The sequence below is a fragment of the Rhinoderma darwinii genome, chromosome 5 (assembly GCF_050947455.1).
Source record: "Rhinoderma darwinii isolate aRhiDar2 chromosome 5, aRhiDar2.hap1, whole genome shotgun sequence".
Lineage (NCBI taxonomy): Eukaryota > Metazoa > Chordata > Amphibia > Anura > Rhinodermatidae > Rhinoderma > Rhinoderma darwinii.
This window is the reverse complement of record NC_134691.1, coordinates 215,187,103-215,202,912: the sequence shown is the minus strand read 5'-3', so window position 1 is coordinate 215,202,912 and position 15,810 is coordinate 215,187,103. Positions and strand designations below refer to the sequence as shown.

Here is a 15,810-nt window from a genome sequence, read left to right as displayed (position 1 = left end):
ACAAATGCTCGTTCATCGGCTAAATGTATTGTTTTAAATGCTGAAACTATTATTGTTGTTGGCAGCACATCTCCCTGTGTAAATGGAGATGTGCTGCCGATAGGGTAGTAATGAGCGTTCGTCCCCAAACTAGCTTCTTTTGACAGGAGCAAATGAGTGCCGATCACCGAGTTGTCTTGTTGATCGGCACTCGTTTACACGGCCCTGGTCGGGCCGTGTAAAATTACCCGAACATGGTAGACCCCCTGGGAGCCTTCATTAGAACATTGACTGCCATGACAATACATCGGCACCTCACTGTATAGCAGATTAAATGGTTAAACGGACGGAATCGGAGTTATCTCCGATCAGCCATTAAAGCAGGGTGTCAGCTGTAATATACAGCAGACACCTGCAGTATATGGAGCAGGCTCAGCCCTCTATTGATTAAACAGTGTATTGATCTATTCTTCATCCCTCTATATATAATTTTACATTCGTCGGATTCTAAAAATTGTTGGAGCCTTTGTAGTAGAGCACAAGCTTTGTGACAGAGGTGACAATGTGCAATATAGCAGACCTGACTTTGAGATATCAGTGGTTTTACATAAGACTACATATAAATCATGTACATTATAAGTCAGAATTCACACACAGATAATGTATTTTTTTACACTACTGTCATGGCGTCCATTCTTAACAGAGACATAACCAGTATGACGGATACGTTTTCAAACAGATCACACCAAATCCTGAAGGGTTCCATTAACTTATTGTGTTGGTCAGGTTTCAGTTGGGGTTCTGGTGTTTATGATGGTAATAACTACTCTATTCTTGCCGTTAAAAAAACAAGAATTAAAAACCTATGTGAACAGAGCTTTAATGTCCATTTCAGCTGTGCTACATCTATACAGTGACTGCAATATTCTTTCCAAGCCGGTCATTCCTGTATCAAATCTCTAGATGTCACTCGTTCTCCACGGGAATGCTTCTTCTGTTTTAGGATTTCTAATGCATTTCATAAGGATGCCATGGAATGTTATGTAAAGGATTTCATTGCCTGGCTAGTGGGTAACAGTTCTAAGAATTAAAATAATGTGTGTATTGGGTTGTAAAAGGATTAATGCACATACAATTTCCTTGTATATGCTGAATTGGCTTGTATTACAAATTTGCAATGCTGACTAATGTTAAATATTCTTTGCAATGAGAAATGTAAAGGGTAATAGATGACACAATACTTATGTTATTTTCTTTAACTCCATGATAAAAATGTACGTTTTAGACAGGAATGAGTTCCTACCCCATCATGTACATTTCGAGCATGGTGGTCACACATTCTGATGCTTCTGCTGATGTGCTTGGGAATGTGGATGTAATGTATCGGCAGAGATCAGTGAAACCTCTCATCTTTGCTGTTAATCCCAAGGCAGTTTGCCTATATTGCCTGTTTTCAGGAATAATTAGGCATGATATATTAACTGGCTACATACTTATTAGTACACCAGCTGATGCACAGCCATATAGATATATGCCAGTACATTATGCTTAAAAAATAAAGATCATAGGTTAAACTCTCCGTGTCGGATAAAATAAACTGTGTTTTATGTTTTTTTCTGCTTGTAACTTTACGTTTATTTACTATACGTCTCATATGTAATATCCTCAAACCGTAAAAACGTACACAAAAATATACATTTTTATTAATACCGTTTTATTGAAGAATAAAATATGGAAAATAGTACATGATGTTTACATGTTACAGAGTCATATGCAATAGGAGATGAGGTATGGGACACAATACATTTACGTAAGCAGAAGTACAGTAGCTATACAAATGGTAAGCGCTCAGAACCTTAAAGAACATGGATGTGGAGAATGAATGCCATCGCCACCATCGCCAGTAGTAGTTATAATATATATAGTGATAAAATGAGTCAAGGATGTATCCCTGGACTTAAGGACTTTTTTGTAGTCATTTTTATTGAACACAGCAGTAGGAGATATACACAACTTGTCCCATACCTTATGAATTTTTTCAGAATATCCCTTTTTTTTTAAGACAAAATCCTTTCGTATGGGATAATGGTACTTTTCTGTCAATCTATCGTATTGCAATGGTTTTATGCAAGTATCCGAGTCTCACGTTGTAAAATACGGACATGGTACTTCTTCATCTAAGAGAGCCAATAAACAAATACTAGGGTTAGTTTGTATGGGGACTCCAACCGGCTTTGTGAGGAGACCATTTACCTCAGACCACACAGGTCTGGATATCGTGACAAGTCCATGTTACCGTATATAAAATAAGTATCCGGTGTCTGACATCCAAGGCATTGTGAAGTACAGAAGGTATCCTGCCCATTTTGAATAGCCTAACAGGCGTAAGATAAGTTGTATGAGTTTATTATTATTAGCAGCAGGAGAGACAACGGAATGAGATGTCATAACGTCACACCATTCATCATTGGTAAGACAAATAAATAATGGTCCGCCATTTATCCTCCCCTCGTGGGTGGGTCTTGACCAATTTAAACAATATAAGATGTCTATATGAAGATGACATTAGTCACTTAGAGGTATTGCGTATGCAGGGATATATAAAGGGATAAGAGTAGATGGATGTGGCTCTAGGAATTGGGTACTTACAGTGTGTCATAATTGAAGAAATCTTTAAAGGCCAGACCGAGGTGTATGATGTGTCATCTGTAATTGCTCGAATGATAAAAAGATACTGTTTAAAAATATATGTGTTTATAGAAGTGACATCATGTTCAGAGTCCGGAAAGGCAGACAAATGTGGGATGTGTCTGACAGAGAATGCATGAGATGGTGTTTAAGAATTCGTAGAGGGTATCTAATAGCCAGTGCCTAATATATCTCAACTGGCCAGCTTTGTAGTAGAGGCAAGAACCGAATGCGAATTCACAGCACTAAAAAACCTATGCGGGATTACATCTATATGTTCAAGGTGGTACAGGAGCTTCAATGTACAATACATTTTTAGCGCTGCCTATACCTTTATTTGTATAACCCCTTTCTATGTGACCAACAGCACAGTTTTGTTTTTACCATTATATTCAGAACCGTTTATTATGGGGATACATTGAGGCCCTGTACACATGTATGGTTATGGCATGATACAAAGATGCACTACAACCACAGAGTAAAAGGTGAGGCAAAAAAAGGCAGCAAAACGGCATTTTAGTGCATGTTGTTTTGCAGCAGGTGCAGGTTTTGTTAAACTATGTAATGTTCCTACAACTGCTTTTATTTATATATATATATATATATATATATATATATGTGTGTGTGTCCAAAGATAGGCAGCACTCCAAATGAATGTGAAAAAAGTAGCTTTTAATAGCCCTCGTGCAACGTTTCGGCTCAATACAAGGAGTCTTTCTCAAGCTTTAAAGGGTATGTTCACACGCAGAGTCACAAACGTCTCAAATTACGGAGCTGTTTTCAAGAGAAAACAGCTCCTGATATCTAGACGTTTTTTGTGCCACTTTTGTGCGTTTTTCACGGCCGTTTTTGGAACTTTTTTCAATAGTCTATGGAAAACGGCTCCAGAAATGTCCCAAAAAATGTCCTGCACTTCTTTTTTGCGGCTGTTTTTTTACGTGTAAAAAAATGCTGCGAAAAATGCTCCGTCGGAACAGAGCTCCGTTTTCCCATTGAAATCAATCGGCAGATGTTTGGAGGCGTTCTGCTTCTGATTTTTCGGCCGTTTTTATATAGACAGTAAAAACGCAGAAAAAAATGCATTAGTGTGTATTGATACCTAAGGAAAAAAAAATGTAAACAGTTTTTTTTCTGATATTTGTTTCAAAGTGAGAAAAAAACTTCTATTACAGGATATGCAATGCCTCATAACGTTTTCAATATAATGCGTAAATTTGGGTGGATACGTATGTGTATGAGATATAGCAATATTTTTAATAAAAACATGTATAACACAGCGGGAACCAGGATCCAAAGTAGACATGTAAGGAACTCGTATTAGGCTTTTTTTGTGACGAAATCTGGAAGAAATTTATATAATTAGAAAAAAAACCTGTAATTAATTCTGTACATTAAATTATGTCCACGGAAGACCTGTGTCCATTGCATCCCACCCTGTGGGCAAGTCAGATCCTAGATCACACCAATGAAATCAACGTTGAGCCCATGTAGCTTTAATGTTTGGAGTCTATCTATCCATTGCAATTCTTTGTATTTCAATAGATTAATGTGATTGCCCCCTCTACGTGGAACCAGAACATGATCTATCAGGTGAACTAATATCTCTCTGTCTGTGTGACCTGCCTATAGTGTTTTAGACACAGGGAGGTCTAATCGTTTCTTACGAATGGTATACCGGTGTTGGTTTAATCTAACCTTAAATTCTAAAGAGGTTTTGCCAACATAGAGAAGGTGGCAAGGACATTCTAGGATGTAAATAACATAGTCCGAGATACAGTTCAGATAGAACCGTATCTGTTCAAACAAGGATAACAACCTTCTATTGGCCACGGGTACCTCCCCGTATGCTTACGGGAAGGTGTCTGTGCCGTTGAAAAATATAGAACATGTCCTATTTCAGGCCGTAATTACGGCACGGGCAGGCCCATAGAAGTCTATGGGGCTCCCGTAATTACGGGTGACTACGTGTGTGCACCCGTAATTACGGGAGCGTTGCTAGGCGACGTCAGGGGATAGTCACTGTCCAGGGTGCTGAAAGAGTTAAACGATCAGCAGTAACTCTTTCAGCACCCGGGACAGTGACTACCAATCACAATATAGATCAACGTGTAAAAAAAATAGAAGTTCATACTTACCCAGAACTCCCTGCTTCTTCCCTCAGTCCGGCCTCCCGGGATGACATTTCAGCCTATGTGACTGCTTCAGCCAATCACAGGCCAAGCACAGGCTGCAGCGGTCACATGGACTGCTGCATCATCCAGGGAGGTCGGGCTGGATGTCGAAAGAGGGACTCGTCACCAAGACAACTGCCAGGTAAGTATGAATTTCTTTTACTTTTACTACGGAAAGGGCTGCCCCTTCTCTTTATCCTGCACTGATAGAGAGAAGGGGCTGCCGATTAGTGCAGTACAATTTTGCAGCGAAAACGTGCCCGTAAAAACGGGTGGAATACTGGTGACACCAGACCCGTATTTACGGGCACGGGTCCGTAAATACTGGTGCAATACGGGTCGAATATGTGTGACCAAGGACCCGTATTTACGCCAGTATTTACGGGAGGAAAAAAGTACGTTCGTGTGCATGAGGCCTTAGTGAGAGATGTCGGTCTCTGTGTTTTACCTGATCCTATGTCAGATTTCACCAATCTATCACATAGATTAGGCGATCTCCGATACGAGAACAGGGGAGTATGTTTGGTCTCTGGGATATGAGGTAAACAATTTGTTAACATTGGCCAATGTTTCAATATAATTTTATTGATATCCTCCGCATAGGTGATTATAAATGGTATGCGAGCAGGAGTTGGAGTTCGTTTTTTTGTAGTCTGTAATGTGTCTCTAGTCATCTGTTCTACTTTTTTTCTTTGGCGTTTGAGAGATGATAGTGGATAACCTCTATGACTGAATTTATTTTCCATATTCAGGAATGTTTTGTCGATATTAGTTTCCGTGCTTGTTATTCGTTTAGCACGCGTATATACTGGCTAGTGGGAAGACTTTTAACCATCGATCGTGGATGGTTGCTATTAAATGGCTTTAAATTATTTCTATCTTTGTGTGTGTATATATATATATATATGTGTGTGTGTAAACATTTTTTTGTCACCCATTCTACATCCACATTGAATGATCTGTTGTTTTATGTTTTTTATATTCAGAGGGTGCAACATTTAAAAAAAAAAAACACCAGTTTATCATTCATTCAAAATTATGTGCGGCTTACTTTCTACGTGTTTTATGACTTTGGGAAATTTTTCCTTTAAATTACTAGATTCCAGTAGGGAAAATGAGAGTAAAAGGAGCAATTATGTAACTGTACATAAAACCTGCAATTGCAGCCATGACAATAATTATCAAATCCCTTTATTTCCATGGTTGCCAGGAAACCCTGCGAGTACCGACAGATAATTATTTCAATGGTAAAGGAAAATGATCAGTTGCTGCAATTGTGGAATTTCTGCCCTCAATATGCAAAGTTCTCATCTATATGAGTTTGTTATATAAAATAAAATAAAAAAAGAGAATATCAGCATTTTCATATACTGAAGTCATTTTTAGAGAGACTGTTTCTAGAATTGCTACTTTTTTTGTGCTGAAAGATGATATAACTTGTGTTATATACAGCAATGCCTGCATGCATAATGCATGTTAAATAAGGGTTCCGAATTACAATTTGAGAATTACTAAAATAAAATCTAAAAAAAAAAAAAGAAACGTAATTTTATTTGTCAGTAGATGACTATTAGATTCTATTTATTTTGTATTTATTTTACTTGGACATTTTATATCTGCACTAATGGACAGAACTGTAACAAGCGCACGCTGTCCTAGGAGCTAACCCTGAATACAAACCCATAAAGGTCCATTTACACTCGCCAAATATTATTATGATCCGCTCGTTTCTTCGCAATCGTAATGATAATTCACCAGTGTTAACAAAGAAGATCAAAAATAAAACTATTGTTTATTGTTGGTCATTAATTGTGGTGCCATAAAAATAATTGTTATTGGTGGCTCGATTGGTAATTGCCGCTCATAATGACATTTATACAAGGCATTGCAGCCTAGTGCACAGCCAGGTCCTGGTTTTCAGTGGTGTGGACTGTAATCCCCAAGAGTTATGTGTTCTATTGGGTAAATACATGCTGTACCAGAATCTATATAATAATAATAATAAATGCTGTAATACTACCACACTGTGACTGGATGAGACCGCCACTCTGTGACTGGATGAGACCGCCACTCTGTGACTGGATGAGACCGCCACTCTGTGACTGGATGACACCGCCACTCTGTGACTGGATGACACCGCCACTCTGTGACTGGATGACACCACCCCACTGTGAATGGATGACACCGCCCCTCTGTGAATGGGTGACACCGCCACACTGCGACTGGGTGACACCGCCACACTGTGACTGGGCGACACTGCCAAACTGTGACTGGTGGTTTTATCCATACAATGACTAAATACAGCTGCTACATAATGCCACCATACGGTTACTAAATACCACTATACCGTGACTAAATAACACCACCAGTGATTGAAAAATACCTCCATACTGTTGCTAAATAAAAGACACTACGGGAATACCAAAATTACTACCATACTGTAAGTGTATATTGCCACCATACTGAGAGTGAATATAGTGGTCAGATACCACACAGGCAGTCTGCAGAGTATCACCACACTGCAAACTGGGCAAAGTAATAAAACGCAGTCAAAGGCAAACTCACAGGTGACATTTTCTATGAAATCGTTCGCTTTCTCCATCTGGCCAAGACCGTCATAATTAGTCTTTTCAGTTACGACTCACCTCTGCAGAGTTTGTCACACAGATGCTTGCCCAGTACATCCCATTTCGCTTCACAGACCCCCCCCCCTATCCTGCTGCCCCCTTTAATGGTGCCATTCTGCTATTACCCCTTATAATGTGTGTGCTTTTCTGCTCAGTGCCCCAAATACTGTACTGCAATAAAAGACAGTGGCACATAGAAAATAGCACCATACAAGTTCTGCTCCATAATTAAAAATGGCATACACCAAATGTCCCCTTTCAAGTGCCCTACAGTAAATAGTGACACATGGACATTGCCCCACAATAAATAGCGCCATGCAGATAGTGTACCATACTAAATAGTGCCATAAAACAGATAGTGCGCCATTAAAAATTATACCATAGAGAAAGTTCTCTGTATAAAGTTATAACTGGCCAATGTGAAATTATGCCATTTATAGTGTCCCATGTAAATCGGTGTCCTATAGAAATAGTGACCAGTTTAAAATACTTACCTATCTTTGTTTCCATGAGGAATACAGTGAGGCCTCTATTTGGCCCCTGCCCTGCAGTCAGCAGTCTCGCACCATATCACGCCAGCATGTGGCAAAGCAGGGTGCCAAATAGACTCGCCCTCAAAACCAGACATCTGAATTAATTCAGACCCTAGTCAAGACCTCCATACTAATTTAGAACCCTAAATAGATTGACACCAAAACTAATTCAAATCCCAGAACAGAGCCCCGAACTAAGTCTGACCCCTAAATTAATTCAGACCCCAGACCAGACACCAAAATTAACTCAGACACCAGAATCCAAAATTTTATTCAGATTCCAGCCACTCATCTAACCTTTGTTCGAATGTGGCTTCTTTTCCGAGCTGCTGCATAAGAATGGAGTGAGCACTCAGGTGCTGGGGGAGAAGATACCTGCTGCACCCACCCACTCCATTCACTTAGACTGTGTTGACGTCTATTACATGCTTAAGCACGCTCTTAGACTACTGCTTTCCATCATTTTGACACTGCAGGAAAGCGGTAGTCTTAAAGTCGTCATTACTACTGTTAGCCACTACCACGTTCAGAGTGAAAAGAAGATGTCAAGGCTGATTATAGTTGTTCAGCCTCGACATATCTAAAGTATCCGACCCGCCAGAGAGTTACGAAAATGTTCCATATTAGTATCTGTATTGAAAGAAATTCCTGGAATGTTGCAGTTTTCACATGGACCGCTCACAATCAGCTGACACTTCTTCTTTTCTAGAGATCACCATTATCAGAGAGCAGGATTACAATGTTATGGTAATACCTTTATTACAAAACTGAAGGCAAGTAACACAGGATCCACCATTGACAATGGGTGAATAAGACGGCTCCGTTCATCCCCCTCCCTGCACTGTTACCTTTGTACATGTCACAGAACTTACAAAACCCTTCTATAGAAGTTAATACGTCATTTTATGACCTATTCAGGTGCCTGCTGTAAAGCAAATCAATGCTACTGCTGTTCACAGCTCAGGCAAAAATGCATGTCAATAATATTAGAAAAAAAAAATTCAATCAATATTTTATATTGGTTAAAAAAAAAAGTGTGGCTTGTTATTACTGTGCCATTAACCTCTGCATGTGGACATTCAACCATATACATTAACAAAAAATATCTGATCCATCTTCAGCATTCAGCTTTTTATTGAGAAGTAAATTATACATAGTAAATCTGCAATATATTCATTATTTATTTTAAATACTGTAAATTCATGTTTTCAAAGGTGTATCAAGAGTGTACATTTTTTTGATGGTCATGTTCCAAAATGTTTTATTTGCATTTCATGATATCTTTATAAATCTATTGATTGTTTTATTGTGTGGTTCTAGTATCTTCACAAACTTTTCAAGAGAGATCATCATAAAGGGCAAAAATACCATGAAAAACAAATCAGCTTATATGCGGAATATGATCGACCAAATCTTCTACTTTTTCTTCGAGACAGCACTCATTGCCCTTTAGAAAAGGTAAGCACAATTGTTCTGTGGGTGGCATATGTCATCTCTTCACAGTAGTCATACTGTCCTTTCAGAATTGTTTTGCTAGAATTTACAACGTGAGTTTTTGGCTATTTCTCTTTGTTCTATTTCTTTGTCTAATGCCTGTCCAAACCTAAAAATGCAGTTTTGACTATAGTTAACCCCAATATTCTACTCCTTTCAATCTCAAATGTACTAGGCCTTCAATACAGTTTATATCCATCATTCTTCGTTTAGGTTTTAAATGTTGTCCTGTTTGATTCTTTCTGTTGCTTATTAAGCACCAGCATATTCCTAAATGCTGTACAGATATTGTCACCGCTCAGATCAGTCCCTCTCCCCGATAGGGCTCACAATTGAAATTCCCTTTCTCAAACACAGGCCAATTTCATAGGAAGCCAATCAGTATGTTTTTAAAGTGTGAGAGGTGAAACCAGAGTACTCGGAGAGCATACAAACGCCATGCAGATGTTGTCCTTGTTTGGATTCCAACCCAAGACTCCAGTGTCTGGCTTGATAGCAGCCGCCATAAGAGGAAGCTTAGTGCATATGGATTCATACTAGTATTGGACTAGCTATTATTGAACTCAATGGTCACCAGTGGACATTTTGTGCAAAATATAACATAAAATACATTTGAAGTGAGAGAAGGAAGTGGATTTTATAGTCCTGTTTTGTATTTGTTCTTTTAAATCATAGGATATTAAATAAAGTGCAAGGTAAAGTTCCTAAGCATTTTCATAAATAAGTATAGAATTCATAGGGATTTGCCTGTAAATGAGCATAGCTAGGGAGATGACTAGGGCTTTTGCCCCGGGTGCAGGAAGGGCCCCTTCCAAATTTAAAAAATAAATCCGTAGTTATCTATTGGATTAATCCAATAGATAACGGTCTGTATAGTTACCATCTTCGATCCTCTTCAGCTCTGTGAGCCCCTACTCTTGGTCCTGATGCGGTCTAGCGGCAGGATGTAGTGTGTAGCAGTACACACAACGTCGCGTTGCAGAATGGCGTCAGGACCCAGTGCGGTTGAAGAGGATCAGGGAGCAAGGAGGATAAGTATATGGTCTGATCTGGAGTCTGAATTTTTTATTGTTATTATTTTTTTAATTTGGTGTGACCTGGGGTCTGAAATAAGTTAGGGATCTGGGCCTTAATATTTTAGGTGGTCTGGTGTCTGAAATAATTTTGAGGTGTTCATTTATTGTGGGGTCTGGTATAATGGCACTATTTGTTTGTACAGTATAGCGGTACTATTTATGTGTGTGAAATACAGTAGTCCCATATTTGTGTCATTGTCAATCCGAATTGTAACTGTAGTCCTGCCACTGTAAATAAGAACTTGATTTTAGTGTAACTGTATTCCACTTCCAAAAATAAACAAGTTGACAGAGAGAGTGAGAGTGAGTTACATTACATTCTATGGAGTGGGACCAAAAATTTTGGTAAAGAGGCTCTGTCACCAGATTCTCAAATCCCTATCTCCTATTGCATGTGATCGGTGCTGCAATGTAGATAACAGTAACGTTTTGTTTTTTTTAAAAACGTTCATTTTTGGCCAAGTTATGAGCTATTTTATATATATGCAAATGAGCTTTGAAATGGACAACTGGGCGTGGTTTTTTTCTTATGTCCAACTGGGCGTGTATTGTGTTTTTAACTGGGCGTGTTTACTTGTTTTACTAACTGGGCATTGTGAATAGAAGTGTATGATGCTGACGAATCAGTGACCAATCCGCATCATGCACTCCTCTCCATTCATTTACACAGCACATAGTGTTCTTACTAGAACGATGTGCAGCCACATACACAAGTGTCCTGATAATGAATACACAATACACATGACCTCCAGCCTGGACGTCATGTGTATTCAGAATCCTGACACTTCTGAATCTTTTCTGTGAGATTTCCAGCAAGGGAAACGAAATCTCGTTTACCTCGTAATCTCGCGAGATTACGCGTGGCTTGCTGGAATCTCACAGAAAAGATTCAGAAGTGTCAGGATTCTGAATACACATGACGTCCAGGCTGGAGGGCATGTGTATTCATTATCAGGACACTTGTGTATGTGGCTGCACATCGTTCTAGTAAGAACACTATGTGCTGTGTAAATGAATGGAGAGGAGTGCATGATGCTGACTGGTCACTGATTCACAACGCCCAGTTAGTAAAACAAGTAAACACGCCCAGTTAAAAACACAATACACGCCCAGTTAAAAACACAATACACGCCCAGTTGGACATACGAAAAAAAACACACCCAGTTGTCCATTTCAAAGCTCATTTGCATATATATATATATATATATATATATATATATATATATATATATATATATATATATATATAATAGCTCATAACTTGGCCAAAAATGAACGTCTTTCAAAAAAAACAAAACGTTACTGTTCTCTACATTGCAGCGCCGATCACATGCAATAGGAGATAGGGATTTGAGAATCTGGTGACAGAGCCTCTTTAAGTACTAGATGTACGTGGTGTTGGCGGGTGCTGATGGGCTCCCTCTGTTAGCCCAATGGCAACCGCGCAACGTGATTGCGGCAAGCTGATGGTTTCCATAGCAGCCGGTGGCCTAACAAAGGGCTTCAGGTTTGCCATCAGTGAAAGCCTATTAGGCGTTGCCAGAGGCAGGGCATAAAAAGATGCCTGTCAGTTTTACACTGACAGGCATAATGCACTGCAATACAGAAGTATTGCAGTGTATTATAAAAGCGGTCAAATTATCGCATAGTAAAATCCTATAGTGGGACTAAAAAAAAAGTAAAAAAATATAGATCAATACAGTTTATATAAAAAAAATGAAAAATCCCAAGTAAAAAAAAACTGGAAAAACCCATTTTTGCCCATACAAAATTCTTTATTATGAAAAAGAAATAATAATGTACACTTAATTAGTGTTGCCGCATCCTTAAAGACCCAATCTATAAAACTATTACGCGATTTAACCCGCACGGTGAACGCTGTAAAAAATAAAATAATGCCAGAATTTCTGTTTTCTGTCCATCCTGTTTTTCAGAAAGTGCAATAAAAAGCGATCAAAAAGTCAAATGGTACCAGTAAAAATTATAAGTCATCCCGCAAAAAAATAAGCCTTTATACAACTACATTGGCAAAAAAGTAAAACCATTATGACGTTTAGAATGCGGTGACACAAAAAACACTTTTTAAAAAACAAGTGTTTTTATTGTGCAAAATTAGTAAAACATAAAAAAAAAATACATAAATTTAGTATTGTAATCGTAACAACCTGCAGAATAACGTTATTCTCTTATTTAAACCACACAGTAAATAGTGTACATTTTAGCCGCGAAAAAGAATGGCAGAATTGCTGTTTTTTTCATTATCCCCAAAAACGAAAGTTAATCAATACATTTTTTGTACCCCAAAAATGGCGCCATTAAAAAATACAACTCCTCTCATACGGCTATGTCTACAGAAAAAATGAAAAAGTTATGGCGTTTGAAAGGCGACAATGAAAAAACTGTATAAACCACTTGGTCGTTGTGGCCCAAAATACTGTAGGCTGGTCACTAACGGGTTAATTTCTGTATGGTGTAAAGAAACCAAGCTCTATTGTTGGATTCCAGAATGCGGATATAAGTAGCAAAAGAGATTATAATGTTTGATCTGCTAATTTTTACCATAATTACTTTCCCGTTAACCAGGGCTACGTGTTTACAAATGCAACCATGAATCAAATATAGAGACCTGAAATAAAATTGTGCCTGCCAATTGCGATTGCTTATCACCTACCACAGGTTCTCAGTCTTGGCCCATGCTTTGCTTTGAGTTTGCACATGGTAGTGCCCATTTACCCAAGGACTTGCCACCTAATTTACAGCAAATGTTCTCTAGTTCCCAAGTAGAAGAAAATTTCTAGATATGTAAACCTGGAGTTGAAGCAAAGAGGGTAAGTGTTTTCTGAGAGGTCACAATTGCTGCCAAAAAAAAAAGATCTGGCAAGAAGATTTTACATTAATGCCTGGCACAGTCATTATCCGGCAAGAGTGCAAGTAGTTTGCCCTTCATGAGTCATAGCAGTATCTGCAACATAGTCACCACCTGAGCTTTATATACTGTATGTATATGTGTCTATATACGTTATATGAGATGTGTATACGTGCCAATCTATTTATTTTGATATTTAATGGAAATGGATTCCAGAAAAGAGGAGCAAAGGGAAGGATGTCAAAGTCTTTCATTGGGGAATGATCCCCTTGTTTCCTCTTTTGTGATCAGATTTTTCTTGTAGTAATGAAAAAAATAATAAGAAGTACAAATCACTATAATACTTTTGATAGGGAAACCTTATTTGGCCACTAAATTATCATTTGGCTACCCAGCTTCTTATTTTAGGAACCAATGGTGTCATTAAAAAGGGGTTTGTACCAACATTAACATTTATCACCTATCCTCAGGATTATTGACCTCAAACTGTCGCCACTGCATTATACAGGCTGGTAATAGATTTAAATGATGTCACTCTCTGAAATGTCCCTTGCAGCATAAATGAAAAAATAGTTATAAATTAGCGCGTGCTACCTGTGACAACTCATGGGGGCGGTATCATGCAGTCTTTGCTTGAATGACATTCCATAGGCTGGGATACATCATTACAAGCCAACTCCAGTGGCTACCGGCATAGGCGCAGTAAAGCAACGGGTACTGGCCTTGACTTCATCTGTGTAATGCGAATGTGCCAGATGACTCTTGACTACTTTGTAACTTTATTTTATCCTTTATGCTGTAAGGGACATTTCAGAGAGTGACCTCTTAAGAAACCCTTTTACCATGCTGTAAAGCTATGCCGGTGGTTTAAGGGCTGTAGATGTCATGGCGGGTTTCCTTTTAAGCTAAGGGTCCATGATGAATAATATCCATTACTTCATAGCTTATACTAAATGAAACTTTTTTTTTTTTTGTAGCTCGAATTATTATTAGTTTTTATCTTATTTTTATTTCATTTTTTTGCTTTTATGGGGCTTTCATGTTATCATAATAGGCAAAGAAGCAGTTGTGCCTTCCAGGCAGCTCAGATGTGCAGACATAAAGCAACTGTTGTATTTGATCTTGAAACTTAACACAGTCTAAATTAAAGTCCTTGGCTGCAATGTATCAGTAGCTTTTTCTCTGATTAAGTGCATAGAACGAATTACAAAATTGGCTACTTGGAAAAAAGCCTAAAAGCCTTTTGGAAATTGAAATAGTTGTCATAACCAATCAGTGTCATTTCAGATAAGTATATTCATTTTCATTGTTCAGCATGTTTAGAGTTTAAGGTTTCTATTAAGATGCCGGCTGTACGGTGTAAACTGTATTTTGGTCATTTTTCTTTCTCTCCATCATTTATGTAAATGTAAACCCTTCTATGTAACTGTACTTAGAGGGCAGACTTTTCCTTGTAAGGAGCTGTAAAGCTGTGCTATGGTCACTGATCAATCAGATGTCTCCCCTTGCTGCTTCCCTCCCCTATTGTCTATAGGCTGTGGCAGGGATACTGGGACATAATCACCATTTCTCCCGTTACAGCATGAACCTCGCACACAGGTTGAGGCAAAAATACTGCTGCCACTATCCACTCTCCCTGTCTAGTTATTACCTATTATACTAGATTGATTGTTTGGGGGGGACTGAGGAGGTTTCTCAATGTTGATAGAGAGTCTGCTGCCAGGGATAGGGGGGACTACAGGCTGCTGGAAGGTCACGAAGCTGACACTATATCCTAATAATTTATTACAAAGGTTAATTTCTTGGGGTTTACTGCTAATTTATGCATTAAATAGTTGTCAGGAAGTGCATCACAAGAAATTGTCTAATATAGTAAAATGTTAAATGGGTTTTCCCATATTATTAGGATAAGGCATCAATGTTCAATTGATTGGATGGGGTTCAGCCACTGCACCGCTGCCAAACACTGTAATGCTGTGGCATCTAAGCTAGGAAGGTGCCGTGTCTCTTCAGCTTCTGCTGACTATAATGGGCCAACTATGTGGTATCCAAAAAAAAGCTGTGTGGCGTACAACACTTTCCTAGAACCCGCTGCCACTAGGTTCAAGCAATCGGCAGAGTCACACCCTTTGAACCCCACACTGATCAAACCTTCAAGGGAATTTGAATGTGCCTGTGGTATTTTTCCAGCCTAGGCAAACATATTTTATGGGTAATACAGGTATTTACCAAAACAGACATGTCGGGGGAGTTGAATTTAATAGCAGGCTCCACAGCCAAAACTTAGGGCTTATTTAAACTTTTTGTGTCTTTGTTGCAATCAGAGTTGCCATCTCCATTTCAGTAATTTCTGGACAACTGAGCTAAAATTCACAG

At 38.6% G+C, this 15,810-nt stretch overlaps 1 protein-coding gene across 3 annotated transcripts in view; it reads left to right on the top strand.

Moving 5' to 3' along the window:
* The window catches only part of VPS41 (VPS41 subunit of HOPS complex), a 299,363-nt gene that overhangs the window by 249,014 nt on the left and 34,539 nt on the right, over nt 1-15,810 (top strand). For all 3 annotated transcript variants that reach the window (XM_075826930.1, XM_075826929.1, XM_075826932.1), the window contains one exon: nt 9,319-9,456. In XM_075826930.1, the coding sequence (XP_075683045.1) occupies nt 9,319-9,456 (138 nt within the window). The remainder of the gene's footprint in view (nt 1-9,318; nt 9,457-15,810) is intronic.